The sequence below is a fragment of the Rhyacophila brunnea genome, unplaced genomic scaffold (genome assembly GCF_057557595.1).
Source record: "Rhyacophila brunnea isolate RB1 unplaced genomic scaffold, BYU_Rbru_1.0 scaffold_22, whole genome shotgun sequence".
Classification (NCBI taxonomy): domain Eukaryota; kingdom Metazoa; phylum Arthropoda; class Insecta; order Trichoptera; family Rhyacophilidae; genus Rhyacophila; species Rhyacophila brunnea.
The window spans coordinates 14,136,159-14,159,119 of record NW_028232882.1 but is presented as its reverse complement, the minus strand read 5'-3'; the positions used below and the strand labels follow the sequence as shown (position 1 = coordinate 14,159,119).

At 35.2% G+C, this 22,961-nt stretch overlaps 1 protein-coding gene across 1 annotated transcript in view; it reads left to right on the top strand.

Annotated features, from left to right (window-relative positions):
• Positions 1–22,961, top strand: part of wge (BAH domain and coiled-coil containing protein winged eye) — a 242,205-nt gene that overhangs the window by 199,219 nt on the left and 20,025 nt on the right. The window contains exon 7 of the mRNA XM_085949795.1: positions 18,901–19,020. Coding sequence (XP_085805921.1) covers positions 18,901–19,020 — 120 coding nt within the window. The remainder of the gene's footprint in view (positions 1–18,900; positions 19,021–22,961) is intronic.

The following is a 22,961-nucleotide window of genomic DNA, read 5'->3' as shown; positions in this document are numbered from 1 at the left end:
TTATCCGGAGTGCATAATACTTACGCGGGTAGACGATATCTGAACATCTCATATTGTTGCAGCGGTACGCAACCTGCCGTGCGAGGAGATGTTTTAATCTTTAATTAATTTAAAAAATATATATAATCTGACTAGGTACTGTGTTAATGCCGAATTCGTTCATACACCCGTCACAAGTCACTCATAGACTCAACGTGAGCGCAGTCGCACATAGAAACTCGTCTCGACTAAAACACGTGAAATTTGTCGATGTAGGTACCTACTTTTGTTGTCATTCACAAAAAACACGTAACTAAATGTAGGTATCTACTGCCGCACATAGCACATGTTGCTGTTTCAGTTCAGTTTTGCTGTTTGTTTGTTTGTTTGTCAGTTTTGCTGAAACATAAATATACCGATGTGTTCCAGTGTTTCAATGATTGGAAGCAGGTTCGTTGCAATGTCCACAATATGTAATAGGTATGTCCACAATATGTTTCTCAAGCTCTTGTACCTACGTAAAAAACCTTAACGATCGCCGGTTATAATTTTGCTAGTACCTACCTAATGCGTCAATGACATTGAGCTACTTTACGAGCTGCTTGTTGGCGAATTTACAATCTGCCTGTAAAGTCGCCCAGTGTCATCACCGAACAAGCTAACAAGAAGATTGTAAACAATCTACCGAGAAAAGTTGAAAGCCGGTCAACTTTTGCACGCTACACGCCGGCGTGTGGGCCTACTGCGTCTGCGCAGTAAAGCGTAGTAGCGACCTCCCGGTAAAAAACGAACTACGTTCTGTCAAAATAGTCGTTAGCTTGTTGGCTTCTCAGCGAATGGAAAGTTTTGTGTGTCATCATCACAATCGCAGTAGCTGAATCGCCCGCTTTTAAATTCGCCAACAAACAGCTCGTAAAGTAGCTCAATGTAATTGACGCATAACTGAAATTCAGGCGAAAGCGACAAGGACGCCTGATCGCTACGTAAATAGTCTCTGCGTATAGGCAAAAGCGACACTCCTGCGGAGTTCTTTCCAACGTTGTTACAAGCGCGAATGGCCAATTTTGTGTCGACTTGTCCGTCCGTCCGTGTGTGAGGCCGCATACTTAAATCTTTCGAACAAATTGCCTATCATCGTCAGGATAATTTTGGGAAAATGCAGTTTTATGTAACCTTCAGAGGAATAGCGTTGGCATGATGCAATAACTTAGTGGTGTGGGCAGTCTTATCTATGCTCTGAGAAAAAATGACCGACGCGAAGGGTGGAGACATTAATTGGCAATTAAAAATGATCAAGATTCTCAGCACATTTCTGCACTAGGTACCTACCTATTTATCTTTTATCTTAGGAAGTATACGCAGTGGAATGAAGCGGCGAAGGGAGTTGTTTTTTCGATGTTATCTTTGCAAAATCATCAAAGAAAAGTCACTTCCATTAGTATTAAAAAAAACGTATTTATAAATAGGTAGTAGTTACCCACCAACTATGCAATAGTAGGTAATTAGATACATTTTTAACATCATAACTACACACTGTTAGGTACCTACTACAATATATCCACATAAATTATGTTCTGTTTAGTTTTGCAATTTAATATAGTTTTGTCCTTGCCGACTTTACTATCGCTGACACACCTTCTCGTTTTTTTGTTTAGTTGTGGAACTTGCGGAATTCCTTTCACCTCTTTTAATAACCTGCGCCCTGATACCCAAGACTCACGACTAGCTTTCATAATAATATTATGCCTTTCGCATTCTAAATAGGAAATTACATTCCGTATTTATTATTTGTTTACGTCAAAATGATTCATAAATACTTATTTAGGTATTTATTAATTTTACTCGATTGTATGTAGGTATTATTCATTTATTAATTTTTGAAGTTAGTCTGATTTGATTAGTAACAAAAACACGTTAAGGTGATGTCTCTAGGTAAAGTTGTTATCGAAAAATAGCTAGAAAAGTTTATTAATCGGTAAATATATATTCAAAAGTAATGAGAAAAATAAAATAAAAAATTAAGAAGTATCATGGAGTTCTATATACCAAAAATAAGTGTCAAATTCGGTACATTTCTATCGGGTGGTAAGAATGAATGACATAAGATTTATTATCAAAATTACGATAAAAATGTACGTAAATCTATTACCCAGGGAAACGCTAAGCGAAAATTGGAATTTATTATATCCTTATATCTCTTTTTTCAAATTTAAAAAACATCGATTTAGAGGTTAGAAAGCACGCAATTAAAATCGAAAAATCTCGGCTTACACGCAATTTATCGCGAATAACGCTTAGCGTTTCTATTAAAAATATTATTTATTAATTTTTACGGCAGTTATTTAAATTTAATCTTGTATTTTTGTATATTAACGAATCGATAGAAATCGAAACCATAATAATTGCTCGAATTGGCAACATGCTGACAACACTTAGCCGACGCTTGGCCGTATAGTGCTGCCGTCGTGGAATTATTTGGAAACAAAATACCTTCATACAAAATACACACACAACCATAACATGACGTTGAAAATGAAACTCACACATAGACAAGACAAAAGGTAACATTTTTCTCTGAAGATTTGCAAAAATCAGTTTGTGTTAAACTTCTATGCGAAATTGCCATATGAATAAAAATAACTTAACAAATTAAAATTACAATATTTACTTAATATACGTAGGAACCTGCCTATATTCAAAATTTGATACTGAAAATTATTTTCAATTAGTATTTGCTTAAATTACAACTATTTTATACCATTATTTATGATAAAAATAAACAAATCTCGCATTTTGACATGGCAGCACCATCAATAATCACCACGCGTTTTCGCCAACCGCCAATCATTTTTTTCTTTTTATTAATTAATTGTAATAATTGTAATTAATTATAAATTAATTGACTAATCAGTAACATTTTCGTTACTAAGTAGGTCGTGTGATTATTGATTGATTTTTGGTGAAGAAATCACACATTGTATGATTTTCTGCAACCAAAATTATTTTATTAGGTTATGTTGTAGCTACTGACGTTTGGCGTGTTGTTATTCTTGTTTTATGCATTTTTATATAATTTATGTTACTCAGTGCAAATTACGTGATATTGTTGTGATAAATTATATTGTGAGTGTTTAAATTACATCTCATATTCAGTGTAGTTTAATTAAATAGTGAATACCAGAGGTGTGTGATAAGTGAATATAAATCTTTGTTACATATTGATCTAGTACCTATATTTTATTAATAATTATGGATGTGCCATGTGTAAGTGTTAAAAAATATAAGTCCTACACTAGAAAAAATACAAAACTATCTAAAACTACCAAAATATTGATGGAAAGTCGTGATGAATACTTTAGGAAACGGAAGTTAGTATCATCCAACACAGCCGTTGCTTGTGAACCAATTCCGGTGATAAATAGTGATGTATCCATCTCGGATGACCCAGACAATCTTCCAGTATTGACAGATGAGCACAATTATTGTGTAAGACTTGAGAGTTGTGAAGACATTCAGAGCTGTTGGCCGAAAAAATTGAAAACGTATTCGAAAACGACTGGACCTAAACCATCGGTTATCGAACCTGTTCCGGTAATATATAATGATTTGGATATAACCATCACAGATGATTCGGACAATCTACCACCTTTAGTCGTTGAGTACAATTGTGTCGACGAAGACATCCAGAGCTCTATGCCTTCTGGCAGACGCATCGTCGACATTGGATACCTGTTTAAACAGATGGAACAAGTCTTTAGTCATCCGTTAAAATGCACTGGAGGAAAAATGGTCCTAAAAAGAGAAACAAGAGACGGTATTAAGTCAACATTGCATTTTGAATGCAGGTGTTGTGAGAAAACAGCGTCAGTATTAACTGAACCCCAAACGTCTACGATTAATACATCATTTGTTTGGGGATCTTTAAATATCGGGATTGGTTACAGTCAGGCACAGGAATTATGCGGTATTGTGGGAATTCCATTCATGTCTTCGGGAACGTTCCAAAGGCATGAAAAAAAAGTTGGCCAGTCATGGAAAACTCATTTGTGTGATCAAATGTCGAAGGATATAGAGATCGAGAAACAGTTGGCTATAGAAAATAATGAAATTGATGAAAAACACCCCTATATAACGGTCATTGTTGACGGAGGTTGGTCAAGAAGGAGTTATGGCCATAGTTTTTCTGCCAAATCCGGAGTGGCATGCATCATCGGAAAACGAACAGGAAAACTTCTTTACCTAGGTGTTAAGAACAAATATTGCCACATTTGTACCATCGCAGCCAATGAAAAAAAACCAGCTAAGAAACATGAGTGTAATATATCTTTTTCTGGACCATCGACAGGCATGGAGCAAACCATTGTAGTTGAGGGACTAAATTATATTTTTGACAAACATCAAGTATGGGTAAAATTTTTAATAGGGGATGGTGATTCAAGTGTATTTGCTAGGGTGCGTGAGAGAGCACCGTTTGGGTATAAAATTAAAAAAATGGAATGCGCGAATCACATGGTCAAATGCTACACTAGCAAACTTTATACGATGGTTAATAACGTAAAATACGATACGAAAAGCCGAAGTTTATTGCGGAAGGAGATTAAACGTCTCAAAAGTGCTGCACGATGCGGTATAAAACGATGCGAAGGCAATATCACTCAGTTAAAGTTGGATTTGAAAAATTGACCCAATCATGTATTTGGCGAACACTCTGAGTGCCGTGCAGATTACTGCAAGAAGACACATCCTGATATAAACAATGTACCATATTTGGAAAAATCTTTGATGATGAAAGGTATACGCCTCCATCTAGACGGAATAATTCAAAAAGCTGATAGACTGGTAACGAATGTTACCACAAACTCGGCAGAAAATTATATGTCATTGGTGAGCAAATTGACAGGTGGAAAAAGAGTTGATTTCTCCAGAGGCAGTAGTTATAAGGGTAGATGTTATGGTGCTGGACTAGCTCATTCGCTGGGGTCAGCACATATTTTAGGTATGCATAAAAATATAACCGGTATGTCTCCTAGTCGAATAATTAAAAGTGTTGTTATTAGTCGGCTAAATCGTCAAAATCGTCTTAAGGCGAGACGTTTAGATTTAACTTCCAGGTATAAAAAACCAACTGTCCCTGTAAGCAACCAAGCTGACTGTGAATATGGCCCGCATGCTGCCGATTCAGATATTCCACAGTTGGACTTACAGGAGAAAATGAAAGAAATTATGGAATCTTTACAGGCTGGGGTTTCTTGCGATACAGATTGTAAGCAATTGCAGTTGGCGACAGTAGGGCAAAGTGAAAATTATTTGTGGATTGATGCCAGGCATAAACGTTTGACAGCATCTAAGTTTGGGAATATTTTCAAAATGAGAAATACGACACCACGGCATAATACTGTTAAAAATATGCTTTTCCCAAGTGATATTGTGACAAAGGATATAATGTATGGCAGGAAGAATGAACGCACTGCTATTGCCTTATATGAAGCAAAAAACAAAGTCACTGTTATGCCTTGTGGTCTTTTTGTAAGAACGGAATTCCCATTTTTAGGAGCAAGCCCCGACGGTTTAATTGGGGAAAATGGGTTGATAGAAGTTAAATGTCTTCCGTCCATCGGTTCCAAACCAATTTTAGAGGCAGCATTACAAAACAATATATTATGTTTAACTATTGTGAACTCCGTACTTCACTTAAAAGAATCACATAATTATTGGTTTCAAATACAGGGACAGTTGTACATTGCGAAGAAGGAATACTGTGATTTAATTGTATATGCCGACAGTGGAATCGAAATCATACGACTTTTGCCAGATCCACAGTTTGAGACACGTGTTCTACCGCGTTTGATAAGTTTTTATAATGATTGCCTTCTTCCAGAATTAGCTGATAGCCGTATCCAACGGGGTATGAGAATTCGCGAACCTGAGTTTATATTAAATAATTTGCAAACTAAAGCGAAGAAAATAAAAAAGTAATTTATGTTGACTTCTGATATAATTCTCGCAATATGTCATAGTTTTCCTTGACATTTGGACATGGAATTTCGCGTATCCATAAAACTGATAGACTACGTAGTGCGCTCTTAGAAATCACAAAGGCCTACCGATCAACTTCAACGGACGCGCTTCCGGTCCTGGCCGCATTCTTCCACTTGACCTGCACATACAGGTCAGCGGTCCGTCAACGAAGCTCCTCAAAGGTGAGGAGGCCGTTGTTGGTGACTTTCACCTTGCCCTGAATACCTTGTTGCTGAAAAAGTAACCTGACTATACGTCTATTGACGCTTGACGCGGCATAGAAGACCTGGCAGTGACGGTGGAATGAATCAACCAAGGGCCGGCACACATTTTAATTTTTTCCAGACATTAAATGGCGATTGGAGATAACCAAATATCTGACTCCTGACCATCACACCGATCAATTTGTGATTGGACACGGTGGGTTCGCTGGCAAGCTCTTTGAGCTTGGACTTGTAAGCCGTCCGACATGTCCATGCGGAGGGGTAATTCAGGATGCCAACCACATCCTCTGGGAATGTCTTAGAATGTGCTCCCGAACGGGAGGAGATGCTCAGGTCGGTCCAACTAGCTGTTGGGCCCATCGGGCCGTCCGACTTGGTTGCTACTAAGGCCAATTATCCTGCATTTAAAAAATTTGCGGCGTCTTACTGCGGGCGTGAAGATCTCTACACGTAATTTTTGCTGTTCGTATGATTAGCTTCATTATTTTTTTATATATACAATAGAATTATTTTAATTTTAATAATTTCCTTGCGCTCTTCTCTCCCCGGAACTTTGCATTAGAAAGTAACTTCTTTAAACTCAGTCAGAGCTCACTTTGAGCGTAGCAACCTTAGTCCTGGGTATCTTTTCCTAGGGCATTCCCAGCCTAAAACTGAACTAGATGCTTCACATCAACCAATGTAGGGCCACGTGATGGCTCGTGGGTTAACTTCAATAATATTGCTTATTATATATACTTCATTAGAATAAACAACTTCTTTTGTAGCTGTTTATGCATGCCATGCTTGTTTCGTGGATTTTCACGATGGTTTTCAGATTTTTCGTGTTCTATGCTTATAACGATATCTCATAATTATTATTAATTTACAATGCTATACAATGTAACCAATGATTTATATTCTAAAATGTTTTAATGAAAATAACTAGTGGAACTTTTTTATATAATTATATACCATATATAGTTAGTTTATTTAGTGGTTATTTTGGTTTCTTTGGCAATTCTTCCAGAATATATTCCTAGAATTGTCGGACTTGAGCGATAATAAAAAGCATTTCTAATCTACGCATGCGTTTTACTATTTATTATACATGTTTTCCTGATATCGTCGCCTTGGAAGTGAATAGAGCTTCACGGATGTCATTTGTGTATTAGATTGTTTAGCAAATTTGATGGAAATACATGTTCCTGTAAAAAAATCAGTTATTTTTCTTCACCATAATAATAATTATAACCAATAAGTATTTCAAAAATTGTTTGGTCAAATAAAAACGTTTTTGAATTTTGTGTGGATTACCTCTATTCACTTCCAAGGTGAAGATATTCACCAAGATTTATTTTCAACACGTCTAGTATTCTCAATACTTTCTATAACCTGATTCCTAAACCTAAACAATTTTTCACAAACATGTGTTTGGATCCAGCGTGTCTATTCCTTAGACTATGTACGCAAGACGCTTCCCGCTGCTATCTAAGGAAGGTTTGTATCCAATTGTTGTAATTGTTACAATAAGTGCTATGTTTTAACAGCACTTTTCTTGGCAAAGCTAAACTTTCGAGCGAGATGACTGTTTAGACCAAGGGTTCCCAACCTCGGAACGCGACGGGTTTTCTGTGGGGTCGCCAGCTTATAAAGCTAAAAAAAAATTCACTATAATGCAATTTTTATTTTGGGCAGAGAGGTGGTGGCGTTCTCATTGCTGTACGCTCCGACCGACCAGATAGTATATCTGTTGTTGACTGTCACTTTGCTGCAGCTATTGACGTCGTTATTATTCGATTACGGTGAAATGGGTCATTTTTCACTGTTGCGTGTATTTTCCACCGCGATCGTCTCGCGATGCATATAATTCGTTCTTTTCATACTTTGAAAACTTGCCAGTTGATAATTGTATAACCATCATTGGTGATTTCAATTTGTATTCATCTCATTTCTTATCCTGTATGAATCTCAAGCAGTTTTCAGAGATAAGAAATTGAGATACCCGGGGTTCCAGGCTAGCTCAGGTGTCCATCGAACCCCGGATTCACAAAAAAAAGATAAAAAAAGGATTTATATATGTTGGTAAAATTGCGGTGCGGCGGTCTTAGCGTTATATATTTTAATATTTGGTTGGACAACGTTACTTTATAGTCCATTACATATTTTGTTTTTACAATTAGTTACACAGGTCCGTACATGGTTTACAAAGGACGCTTACTAACTTTCTTTTTCAAATTCCCCGTACCCACGCCGTACAGCAAAAAGGACTCTCGTGATTGGACATACGATTAAAGCACTTGCATCACAAAAAATGGAAGAAAGCGAAGTGTCTTAGCGATTATATTTTATTTTCTTATATCATATCACGTGTATTATATCAAATCTTGTGACATTGTCAATGTTATCAATGGAATCCAGTTTTTACTCTTGGCAGACGATTTAAAATTATATGTGTCAATTCACAGTGAATTAGATTGTCACATATTACAAAATAACTAGTAGAACTTTTTTATATTATAATAAGTGAAGGTAATTCCATAAACAACGTTTTTTGTGTAATTGAATTTGATCAAATTATATACCTACAATATATTATAATATACTATCATAAAAATGTCAATACGATATAATAAAATATTGTACTTATTTAAAAAAAATAATAATTATTTGAATAAGTATATATATATAATAATATTATAGTAAGTAGAATATATTATATTCTTATAATATGTAAATGAATTTTTGTCTAGCGTTTTTTTTCATCTGGCAATTTCATTATTAACTTATTATGGTAACTTACTGCCATCTGGTTGGAATCGACCAAAGTTTTTAGTAACAGATTTTTAGAAATTCATGGTAGATGCCTGTAAATATAAATAGATGGCGTGAAAGTCACATTATATGTGTAATTTAGGCCAAAGACATCGCCTTAAAGTAAACTATTAATTGATTGTACTATACTTTATTATTATATTACAAGAGAAAAGACTAATAAGGAATACGTAGGTAACGCAGTAGGTATCAGTGGCGAATGGTAGAGGTAGGCTGTTAAGATCAGCCATAAATAGTGCACATTGTCAGTCATACGTATTTGTTGTCATTGAAAGAAGACTTCAATTTATAAACAGTGTTTGTTAGTTTTTTTAAATTCAATTAAGCCCTGCGAAAACACGCATAATAGATACCTATCTAATAAGAAAAAAAAATGATATCGTCTATCTATAAACTATCTAAAATTATGCAATTTGGATATTTCATAGATAGAATAATACTTTTTATCTATTACTAGCTGAAGTACCCGGCTTCGCACAAGGTCGCTTCGTGGGTATATTTATCTTAGATATTTAAAAAATAATAAGAGGTAATTGTTTTTTTAATATTAAAATATCGGTGTAATACATTATGGCAATATGAAAATAATTCTAATAGGAGTAAATGTCAAACAAAAGACCACTAAATTAAAATCGAATCCAAAATATGCAAACGTTATTAGTAGTAAAAAAAATCAAAATTGCATTGAACAAACAAACAATAAACTTTGTATTTTATATAATACTAATTTAGAAACCTTCGCAGGTGTGCGCACAACAACTGACAAAAGTTTCATTGCAATCGGATTAATGGTATAAGAACCATACGAATTAAAAAATATAGAATGAAGAAGGAGAAGAAGATGATGATTTGTCTAATTCAGAAACCTTCATGGGTGTGCATACAACCACTTACCAAAATTTCATCGCAATCGGATGAATGGTATAGGAACGCATACGGGACAGACAGACAGACATTCATTTTTTTATATTAGTTATAGCCTATAATCTTCGCGCAAGTGCAAGCAATAAGCTGACAAAGATTTATCGCAATCGGATGAACGGTATGGCTGCGCATTAAATACGAACAAACAAACACACAAAAATATTAATTTTTATATATTAGATAGTTTGGTTTCAATTACAATATTACAATTTTATCGTAAACGCCCAAAGTATATCAAAACTATTATGGTTTGGTTAGGCTGGGTTTAATTGATTTTTACGTCGTGTAAATTTGTACGCTCTAATCAAAACGACAACCCACAAAACTACGATGAAAAAATCCCCAAACATGTCCATACATTTGCTTGTTTGTCAGTATAAAAAATATTTTTCATGTAAATCATTTTGTATAATACCTATATTACTTATGTCCACTGGCGGCTCCTTGCTTAGGTCATTCGGTCATTGACCTGCCAAAATAAATACCTTACAATCGACATAATAATATTAATAATATGTGCAATGTCATATATAATAATATTAATAATAATCAGTGGATTTGAAATTATAGGGCGCGCGATATTGTGTCGACCCAGTCTATTGGGTTTTTTTTTGTTTGGGCGATAATTCCCCGAACAAAAATATTGTGTTCGCCGGCAGTCTGAAAATTGACCCAAATTGAATATTTTTATAAAATTTTCTCTCTCGTTTCTCATACATAAGACAGAGATCGATATAACACAAAATACAAGATCGAAGCTTGTAACGGTGCGTGAATTACTGTAATATCGGCAATGCCCGAGTGTGAGACAAAAGATTTTTTCACCTAATTAAATGAAACAGAATGATAACACTGACTAGATAATTGGTCTCAAGACGCAACTGTGTATGCGGTTCGGATTCGTTGACAGGTTTTGACGAATGCCTTTGGTTATTTTAATCATATGTAAGGAGTTTTTGGTGCAATTATTGCATATACACACAACGTTTGGTTTTTAGTGATTTATAACATTTTTGTGAAGCAGTTAGTACGCACGCAGTAGCAATTGAAGTCTGTGATACAATTATAATGGAAATGGAAGCACGATTCGCATCCAACGATCATCTCATTATATCCGATTTGTTCAATAAAGAAAATTACACTGATTTTAAAAATAATTTTCCCACACGTCAAGTAAATTTGGTAATTATTGGTGTTTTATCAACGAGATGATTTGCATGGTGCTAATAGTGCAGTTTCTCTTCTACATTTTTTACTCAGCAATAATTTCAACGAAACATTTTCCGAGTCGATCAAAGTTCTCCAATTTATTTGCGTCATACCAATGACAACAGTTGAAAGTGAAAGATGTTTTTCCACTCTCAAAAGAATAAAAACCTTTCTACGCAATAGGGCCAGGATAGACTGACCGCTCTTGCAATGCTCAGTATTGAAAAAAAATATGTGGGAAAAATAGACAATTTTTATAATCGTGTGATTGATGATTTTTCAAAAAGCAAAGAAAGAAAAGTGGACCTAATTTACAAAAAATTATAACGCGTTGTGTGCAATTTCGGTTAACGATGGGTTGGCGTTATGAAAAACGGACATTTTTTGAAGGGTAAGTAGGTACCTACCTATAACAATTTCTAGCATTTATTCTATAATGTATAAAAAGTCAATTTGCAATACGTCTTTTCAGTATACAACGAAAAAGTAAATTAAAATAATATATTCAAAATTGACCTGCTAGCTTATTCCGGATTAAGCCGCCAATGCTTATGTCTAATGTTTATTTGTTCACGCGCCGATGTGTCTTGGTCAGAACGTGTCATAATTTGACTATGCGTGACAAGGAAAAGAAGATGGCACAATATTTCAGAGCAGAAGGTTAAAAACTTACCGGGAGCTCAGCAATGTGAATCGGTAGATAAGCCGCGAATCTATCGCAGGTCGGTGGACACATTTGCCTCTGGGATGAAGCGAGGCGATAAGGCAGGCAACGAAGCTCATAGAATAATAACGTTGCTCGTCTATCTATTGTTAGAAGAGCATTCATAGTAGCCTGATACATTTGGTTTTATCAGTGGCCTGTTGCATACAAGACTGTGATAATAAATTTGATAGAGAAAATATTTATTTATATTGTAGGTATTTTGCTTCTTCGTCACCCTCGTGGCTGAGGTCGTGTTAATATTGGAATAGGTACTGCGGGATTCTAGAATAGCTTATCAAACTTTCAGGGATTGTTTGCACATGTACCCATATTTAATTAATTAACGCTATCTAGCGCCACATGACGCAATGTCAAAAACATTCTCAAATTGATAAGTATTTATAGAGATAGATATCCACATCATTATGGTACCTACCTACCTACTTATATTTTTATGTATTTAGGTACCTATAGGTATCTTATACCTATCTACGAGGTATGTTTGTGGAGATCGCCTATTAGGTAGGATCAGAACTTACATTTTGTCAATATTTTATTCCAATAACAAAACCATGACATGGCGGTACCTAGGTACTTATATGTAGGTACCTACGCATACATACCATTAAAACAGTAATATCATATTATTTAGAACCGATACCTATAGGGTTTTTAGCAGATTAATAAGATCTAAATGTAATAACCAGTCGCCATGGACCAAGATTTTGAAGCCAGGCTAAGTTTATTATCCAGACCATAAATCGCACAAATACATAAAGGGCGCGTTGAGTGTCCTAAAATATTATTTACCAATATTGACTTCGCGTTTCGTTTACGTGACAAACTTTAATGTAGGTAGGTATATTATGATTCAGACTGAAAATAACATACCTATTCTTTAACATGTCTTTAAGTTTAGGTAGGTGTAAGTACCTATAAGTACCATATTTCTGCAATCTCCACACTCGAGATTTAAAACTTGTTACTTCTACTACTAAATACCTACTCACCTACTTACACACATCACAGAACAAATTAATAAGATATACTTACATGTAAAAGCCATTTACCCTGAACGAAGGTTTTGAAGCAAGGGTATTTTTATTATTTTATTTTATGAAGTGTTAATACTCAGATTTTCTATTCTATTGCCTATCTAGCTCAGACGGTCAACATATTTTTTTCCACGAGACGGAGCGATAATTTTACAAATTTCACGAGTCGGAGCGGCGCTCCGGTGCGTTCCGTTCCATTTCGAGCCCTGGGTTTCATGTTAGATACCTGGTAGGTAAGTGCCTAAGTAGGCAGGTATCCTAATATTATATCTATTTCAAAGAGTTTTTATCTCTACCACCTAATATTTAAAAATCACATAGGCATTAGTAGGTGATAGGAACTCCATTGTTATGCAGTTAGTATTCACGGTATGCCTATTTTGTCTGGTGCTGCATTCTTCCTAGAAGTTCTTAAGTAGGCACCAGACCGCTTACATCTCCAGAATAGTAAGTAAATAGATTCTAACACTTAACGGGTGGGCACAGGTGCGTTTTTTACTTGCCTTACCCACTGCATCGAGTGAGCTCTTCGGTTTGTCTCTCTGACTTGCACTTTTGAAGTAATTCGGAAAGCAATTATTTACTGATTGCATGTAGGTAAGTCATGTAAGTAGTTTTCAGTGGAGTGCTGTCTTGCTCTATCATTATTATGAAACAGACGGACCGTGAATTTAATGTAGATTTTTTGGGTCTCATAATTTAATATTTTATAATATTCTGTACTTAATAGTGCACGGGATTACTAAGCCATACCCTGACTTTATAAATAGGTAGATACCAGTGGCGAAGGGTGGAGGTAGGCTGTTAACACACGCCATTAATCATGCACATTACATTTTGTTAGTCATACTTATTTGTTTTTATTGAACTAAGACTACAATTTACAGATGGTGGTGGTTAGTTTTTTAAAAATCAATTAAGCACTGGCTAAACCAAGCCAAAATAGTTTTGGTATATTTTGGGCGATAAGACAAAATTGTGCACACTTTTTCATTCATATTTATTTGTTTTCGTTTTGTTAAAAATACATATAACATATAACACATATTGTTGGTTAATTTTTTTTAAATTCATTAAGCCCTGCCTGAACCAAACTGTAATAGATAAAAAAAATATTCTATCTATAAATATCTAAAGTTATGTATGATTTAATTGCATATATTTTTAGATAGACGAGTATTTTTTGACTATTACTTATTATGGTTTGGTTTCGCAGGGTTTGATTGAATTTTAAAAACTAATTAACACCATCGGTAAATTCTAGTCTTGTTTCAACGAAAAAAAATACATATGATTGACAAAGTTTAATGTGCATTATTTATGGCGGATCTTAACAGCCTACCTCCACCCTTCGCCACTGGTAGATACGTTTTCATTACCTATAGGTATCCATGAAAATACATTATAGGCAGGTATGGTGATCTTTGTCCTTTGCGATTTGATAACAGACGTACTCATGATTATGATCATGCCCCCTACATCTCGAAACAGACCCCCAGGTCATGATTTTTGGCGCCCCTCTACCTATCACTGATTTTCAGCGTTTCTCAAATTCTATACTTACTTAAATTATCATATACCTAATTACATCTATCATCATATCACATCAAATTATATCGCAAAACAAAATATTTTAACATTTTAATATTCCTTAAAATTGCGCCGCAGGTGACTTTTTTACTATTATAGCAAATTTGTGATCCATGTTTATCTCACTTAGCTGGTCAACCCACCACGCCGAGCCCTCCATATGCCTGGGCCTCCAGGCTAGAATCCTATTAGCCCCCCATCGTGGGGGCCATTGTTATGATACTTAGGTACCTACTTATAGACTCATAAGTAGATACTTATCTACATAATGATTATTATGTAGGTAGGTACATAGGTATTATATTCTGTCATCTTCTTTTCGTGTGTTGAGCCCATAGATGTGTTGAGCCCTATCGAGGATTTGCAAACGAATTGTATCAAGGCCTGAACAAAAACGATGCATGAGTGCGAGTGAGAAAGTATTCGGCACCCTTACAATCTCTGCGACACGCGCTAGAGTAAGATAAAAGGTCTACATATGTGTGAGCTAGGTTCCAAAAGATGTATCTATAGTCTAAGAATTGCATCGTATCTCCTGTCCTGTACTTACCTACCTGTCAGTCGAACCTATTCTTCAATGTAAATTTCTAAACATTGAACTGACAATTTGAATAACTTATAAACATAGTTTGCTTCATACCTACTCCTTCTTCCTGACACTACAGCTCCGTGTGGGGCTTGACCTCCTCCAGTATCTGTCTCCGTCAATGCATTAATGGTGTACGAGACTAGTAGGTAATCGTTTGGGTGAAGGCTCCAAGCCGCGTGTCGTCGATTTTTTTTTTCGTTTGTAAAAATATGTGTGGACAAAAAATCCTGCCAATAAACGTATTCTATGTTGAAATATGCACCTCAATTTAACTTGTTATTGTTTTTCTAATAACAAGGGTCACGAAATAAATAAGATAAATATCAATTCAGCTAGTTTTATATGTTGATAAATTTCTGATGATAACTGTACCCGGTGTCCTTATCATTAATTTTATATTATTAATTCATCACGACAAAATATCATAATGTCCTTGAAGCGGTTCAATGAACCAGTATGGGTATCTAAACATACATTTCTTTTGATAGACGAGGCTGTTTAAAAGCAAGGATACATAATAAAATTATTGAATTGTGAAATTATCTGCTATTGAGCTAATTGGATTTTACCCACCTGTAGCAAAACATACTAACATATAGGTAGGTATACCTATTATTTATTTTCTAAGCCATCAATCTCTAAGACTTAGCAAAGTATTGAATTTAGAATTTACATACCTAGGCACACATGAATAAACCGTATCCAAGTCTGTCGTACCTTCTACTAACATATACCTATGCAAACAAAGGTTATAATCCAAAGTTTTTTTATGAACATTGATGGTGTTTGTCCTTGAGATCTGAAAACTGTCAATTTTACCAATATCGAATGCACGTTTTGTTTACGTGAAAACTGTTATGCACTTAGATTAGAGAGTTATGTAGGTACTTATGATAGGTACACAACTGTTGAAAATATCATCTTCTCTAGCACGTTTGACACATATTTCGCCTAGCCTCATATTACAGCTGATCCAGAAGGCAACCCAGTTTCCATTATTTTTATATTTCCTGGTCTTTTTATATCAAGATTCTGGTCCTACTTTCTGATGATGGGACCGTGTCATACGTTTCTTGGAAAATCGCTGTTGCCTCCTTGACAAGACTTGTATCTAGGCAACGCGCTTTTTAATATAAAGGATTGCAGACCTTTTTAGGAAGTATGTAGGTAGTAGGTAGGTACATTGAGAAATTCTCGATTTTTAATTTAAAAAGATACAGTTTTCACAATATTTAAATTTTAAAAGATTTGTGAAAAGATCTCCCACTTTGTGAGCATCTGTTTATCTACTAAGTATGCATATAGTTTGAATGGCCGTAAGACGTAAGTATCTAATAGAATGCAGAACTATTCTAACTCACAATTGAAATATTTTACAGAAGTATCTATTCTTTGAAACATCCTATTGAAGTTATTTATTATTTATAAAGACACATTTATTATGCATCATTATTTTCGTCAATAGTTCGGGTCAATAATCGGGTCTAGGGCGATTTGGCACCGGACAACTGGACGCCACGGAATTCGAAAATAAATAGACGTTAGGTACTTATAGGTACCTACTTTTAAAAAAAATGTAATATTATTATTTATATTTAAATGATTATATTATGATTTAATAGTTGGTGAGAATGTAAATATGCAGACGTAAATCATGATTTAATTGTGCATATTATGTTTAAGTTCCAACGAAAAAATAGTTTTTTTATTTTATATAAAGTCTTAGGCATGGTAATTCTCAATCCGCAATAAAGAATACATTATGTTAAGAGTAAAATGAATTAAAACTACTAAGTAGTAGATAGAAACTGATTAAAATACTTCGTCTACGTTCTGTATACGTGTCTACGACAGTGCGGCGTCCAATTGTCCGGAGTCCAGTCGGCCCATTCCCCATTTATCTATATAAATAATAAATAATTTCAGTAGGTTGTGTCAAAGAACTTCCTTCTGAGGCTTCGGCCACATATGCAGATGCCTTGCTTGGTGGCTACGTGCTAGGTGACATATCCTAGTGAACGAACGCACACTATTCTATCGCAATGGCCACACTGCACGCTTCGCGCCTCGCTACTTGATTATGAGTCACCTCGGTCTCCCGGCGAACAAACGGTTATTTTTATTGTGTCACCTAGTGATTTTGCCATTGTCTATGGATTTTGTGTCAAACACCATATATTTTGAGGTTATGAATAATGACGCATGGGATGAATGCATCCAACAAGTTCGAATTTGAGTCTTTCGAAATTTTCAACTTAAATTCTCTGTGAGAAGTAGGTTTCTGGTTAGTTTTGAGAGTGACATATCGTTGTTGACTTGAGCGCTCCCAAATGTCGAATGAATTTGTACCTAAGCACGTAGCCTGCAATGTGGTAGTAGTGTTTTTAGTAGACAAGCAATAGCATTTAGCTCAGGACTAGCGAAGCACCTGCCTATGTGGCCGAAGCCTAAACAAAGTAAACTATTTCAAATGTGCATTCAGCTGACGCTGTGTTATTGGACAAGCGTTGAAATGCGATGAAAGATGAAGGAACCCTATCTATGAAGAAAATTCATATTTTATGCTTGAGTACCTATCTACCTATCTACCTATTAGGTAGATAGGTATCTACTTATTATTTTTTTGAGATTATTTTTTTTAAATTTCTTTTCGGGGTCACATAAATTACTACAGGAAATAAATTCCTTGTTTCCTGTCACAACTTTTCCCACCCTGTTTGAAACGAGTCGAGCAAACGTGATTTCCTTCTCATACAAATCTACCAGGCGCACAGAACATTTCGAGAGGTAAATAAACACTCGCGTCATGCCCTTTCGCGACAGACAGAGACAGCGACGCGCTTCATTTCAGCACGGAACGTCTTTTCTTTCATTCTTGAATCGGTAGTCTGTTAGCGTTGAAAAGGGACAGAATTATTGAAAATTGGAACTAACAAGGGATAGCGTCATTGAGCACGTGTCTAAAGAATGAAATTTGAATTTACTCACATATTTGATTGTTGAATGATACAGGCATCATAATAATAACAGTTAAAAGTACTTAACTTATTATACCTATCTATAGTTTCGTATTGAGAAGTAAAATTTTAGTACCTACTTACAATATTATGTAAGATTAATTTTCTGATAAGTAGGTAGGTAGGTATGTAAAAGTTGTATGAACACACTTGGGTATATACATACCTACTTATCTTAAATTATGTAGATAAGTATATTGTTGAATAGGTATATTAGTGAATCACTTATGTTTTGGTTCGTGGGTCGTGAACCCAAGGAAATATCTATTTGCGAGCGGTCTGGAAATCGAAGCTTTAACCCGGACTGAGTGATATCCGACTAATACCGTGGACACGTGGATGTTAATTTTATTATACCTATATGCTGTACCTACCTACTGCTTGAAACCGGGCTCTGAAGAAGCAACACGACAGTGACGAAGAGAGGAGACAGGCTGTGGAGATCCGACAAAAATAGTGCAACTAAACATTCTAACTCTATCATAGGTACTAAGTAGGTACCTACCTATTATTTGTTTTCATTGAACTGATAATATAAATTGCAGATTACGTTGGTTAATTTTTTTAAATTCAAATAAACCCTGCCTAAACCAGTTAGGCATCTAGCCTACCTTCCTTCAACAGGTAGGTACCTACTGACATCCTTAAGTAGGTAGGTACCTACTATAACTGCGCATAGCCTAAGGTCCTGAAATTTTTGTACACTTTCGTAAAAATCGAGCAGTAGTGTAAATTTGAAATGTCAACTGACGACTAACGCCATGTTTTTTTCCAGACGGTGTCGGCGGTGCGCTGGTTGGCGTAACCGGAGGCCTGGGCTCCGCTCCCGGTGATGACTCTCCATGGAATACTGGACAGCAGTCGCAACCCTCCACAGCACTCTGGCAATATCCACGTGAGTTAATTTATCACCTAAAGCCTGTTATTTTTTAAAACAATTAAATCATCTACACAAGTTTACAATAGAGCTAACGTCAGGAACCAGGGGCGTATTTAAATATTCGGGAGCACCAATTATTGCCCCTCTTATAGAAAAAATTAAACATTTAAACTAGGTAGGTACCTACCTATTAAAATGTCTCGTAAACATACATTTCGTAAATGGAAACACGCAATATTTTCCGAGTGCTCATTAATTTATGATACCTTCTGTCATTTTTATTCGCATCTACAATTAAAATGGTACCTACGTACGAATATCTCTAATGAAGATTTAATTATTGATTTTCCCTTTTCCAATTAAATAGCCGATGTACCTAGTAGGTATCACAGATCAATGCACTTTAAAGGGAGGATAATAATTTCTGCACCTATTTATAAATTACCATTTATTGACTGTATAAATCATAGAACTACTGGGTGTAGGTAGGTAGTACCTAGCAGTGGCGAAGACTCCATACTAGGCGATTATTTAAAGCCTACCTTCTTAAGAAAAATATTTTTTAATTGCATATTGACATATTTATATACTTAATCACTTCATTATTTTATGTTACTTATATAAAAATAATTTATTTTGCCAACGAGATCGCATATGTAGGAATGTATTACAGTATTACACAGTTTACAAAACAACTGCAAATGTATTAAAAAAACCACAGCGCGCCGCGCCGTAAATTAAATAATAAATGCCGCGACTTCTCGACGTAAATAAATTTCCGATTATGTTTGGAATAATTCTGATTTTTTTTGTATGGACTTTACGTCTCGTAACCTCAGCAAGTCTGCTGATTTGTACGAAATGAGGCAAGCTCCTTTCGCAGAGCCTAAAACATTCGCGCATAATATTGTTGTCACGACTGCGCACTTTGTCCAAAATCATTAATAATTAGATAATTAAAAAAATAATTTCAACGGCGTTTAATCGAATATTAATAAATAAGTAAGTATAGATTGTTTTTAAAAATAAAAATAAATTTTATCTAATGATTTTTGATGGGTATACATGTTTTGAAAAATAGGTAATTTAAACACATCGCTCATTTTTATGTCGTCAATGAGTTTTTGAAGTTTCATTGAATTAGTGTGTCGTTATCATTTATTAGTGTGTGCCTATTCATTAGTAGTAAATATCGTACTATTCTCGTAAGTATACCTGACAAGTGTGCTCTTTTTATCATATCTCCACAGCCTACCTCTTTCCAAAAGTCACCCTTCGCCACTGGTACCTAGGTATCCTGAGTTAATGTTCTCGAGTACCTACCTACTTATGGAAAAATGTGGGATAAACTAAAACACGTGTTATTAAAGAATGTGTTATTTTCGATAGTTAGGTAGGTACATACGTCTTTATAATCATCTTAATATGCATTATCATTAAAGTTTGACACGTAGGCACCTAAATGTGACGCGGATTCAACAAGTATTTGAGGGTAGTCGGTACCAACTCATTGTTTTGCATTTTATATGGTCTAACCTCCATTCATAGGTAGATATAACCTACCTACACTGTTTCAATATCTTCTTTGGTCCATGGCTATGGCTTTTACATTTTCTATCTTATTCATCTGTTCTGCATTTATTCTTATTTTTTTATTTTAAAACATTGGGACCTCTTGTGGGACCTACCAGTAAAATAAATGTACCCATGCCTGGAGCTCTAACTGTCCACCCCCCAATTGAGATTGAAGTCATTTTGGTAGGTTCCTACCTGTAGGTACTAAGTAGCTACAATAATTAGTGATTTCATCCATTTAGCTGACTCGCAGGTCACGTGCATACCAACATTTATGTAGGTGGATAGGACATATAGAATTTTAGTTAATTGGTGTTTGGAGCAACGTTCCCCCAAATACCTATAGGTAGGTATGTAGGTAGGGCAGTGTATCTAAATAGTAGGTAGGGTAGTTGTACCAGTAGTCAGCCACTTAGCACATATCTGAAGTGCATACTGACGTAATATGTTTATAAATAACATTGGGAGTTGTGTGTTTTTTTTTCTAATAAGCGAAATTTAACGAAGTGTTGTTGACATTTTTTATTATGTCTATATCTCATGGAGTTTAGCATATAAATATTGTTTTTGTAAAGTAAACCCAATTTCCCAGTGGCCAGCCACCATGTTCCTAATTCTGGCCACCCCAGCACCAGAAGTCAGCCGCCTGATTCTAAATAGGATTTGAATTATTATACTCTTACGATAATGCTAGTAAAACAGGGCTATTTAATTTGGGTACTCAAATTTTATTAAAAAAGGTAAAAAATATTTACTTATTATATAAAATTGTACGTATAATACTATTGTTAGACGATAAAAAACTTGCAAAACATACTACAAACATAGAAAACTACGACTACTTAGGTACAAAAATCGCAGAGAAAACTGTTGGTGTCTGCATCAGCACATGCCACATGACACCACACATCGCAGACCACGCATTTAATCCATTCTTCCCCTAATGTACTCGTACCTTGTGAAAATTTTAGTTTGCAATATTCGCACTCAGCATCGTCAGAAGATAAAACAGAGTTTTCACTGTTTTCTTTACGTGCTTTCAGCTTTTTCTTGGGTATCATCTCCGTAGTTGCAACACTTTTATTTTCTTTTAGAACATTTACAGAAAGTGCTCTTTTTTAGTTTTTTTGGCTATATTTCCCGCTTTCTGACGAGCCTCTTTCCTCGTTCTTATTTCTTCAGCCTTTTTAATTTTTAAAGCTTCCTTGTTCGTTTCAAGCAACCTCCATGCACTCGAAGAAATCGCACTGGGCTTGGAAAGTTTCTGTTTGGAATTAGATGGGCTTGGAAGTGGGGAAGGGTAAAAGAGATGGCTAGAAAAAGGTGAAGGAACTGAGAGAAATTTGGTTGGTAAGAATATGTCTTCTAGCACAGTATTTTTTTTTGATTCAGTCGTTTCAGATTCGTCATATTGCCGCAACAAAAGCTTCTTTGGCTCCATATCTGTAAACTGAAAACAAATAATCAATTTATCAACTAGATCTCGTTATAAATACAAGTAGCTGTTTTTATTATAAAAGAAATCTACAATGATTAAATGAAGAACTTAAAAGGTGGCTGACCTAAGGATTTGAGAACTCCAGTTCTCGGCCGCCAGCATAATAGTACTTTTACAAGCGGCTGACTATAGGATCCAATGAGATAAATAAATATTTTTTAATTGTATTGATCAGAGAACATCATTAGGTTGTCATTTCAATACCAAGCGATATTATATATTTTTTTATCAAATAATCCAGTTGTCGGCCGGGTGGCTGACTTTTGGAAAACTCGGAAAAAGTTGACCCTAAAGGCAGCCGCTTTAAAAAAGTAACTAATATTATTTAAATGCATTCTTTTTACACTAAAACATAATAAATATATCATGATTAAGTAGAAGGAAAACTTACCTTGAACAAATTATCACAGAATATTGAAGTATATCGTATTTTCGAGCACTGTATCAACTCGTCCAAAACGTCAAAAACACGTACTCACTCTCCGAACTTCCAACTGCAACTAAATAAATATTAAAATTTATTTCTCATTCGAACCACAGATGGCAGTACACTATTATCAATAATCGTTATTAGGTGACCGAGCATTGGGTCAAATAAATTAAATAATTTAATGTTTACTTTACTTCGTATACAATGTTTTGTTTGGCATGGCTGACTACTGGAGCTGGCTGACCAAAGGAGCACCTACCCTATATACTGGTAGTAGGTAGGTATATATTTATCTGTGTGCAGATCACAAACTCATCTAAGCAGTAGGTACCTACCTAAAATATGTGCCTATGTAGGTAGGAACCTACCTAAGTACATATAAAAAATGCACAACTATTTAGGTACATCTTTAGCATAGGCACCTAATTCGATAGCTGATAATTATGGCGCCAA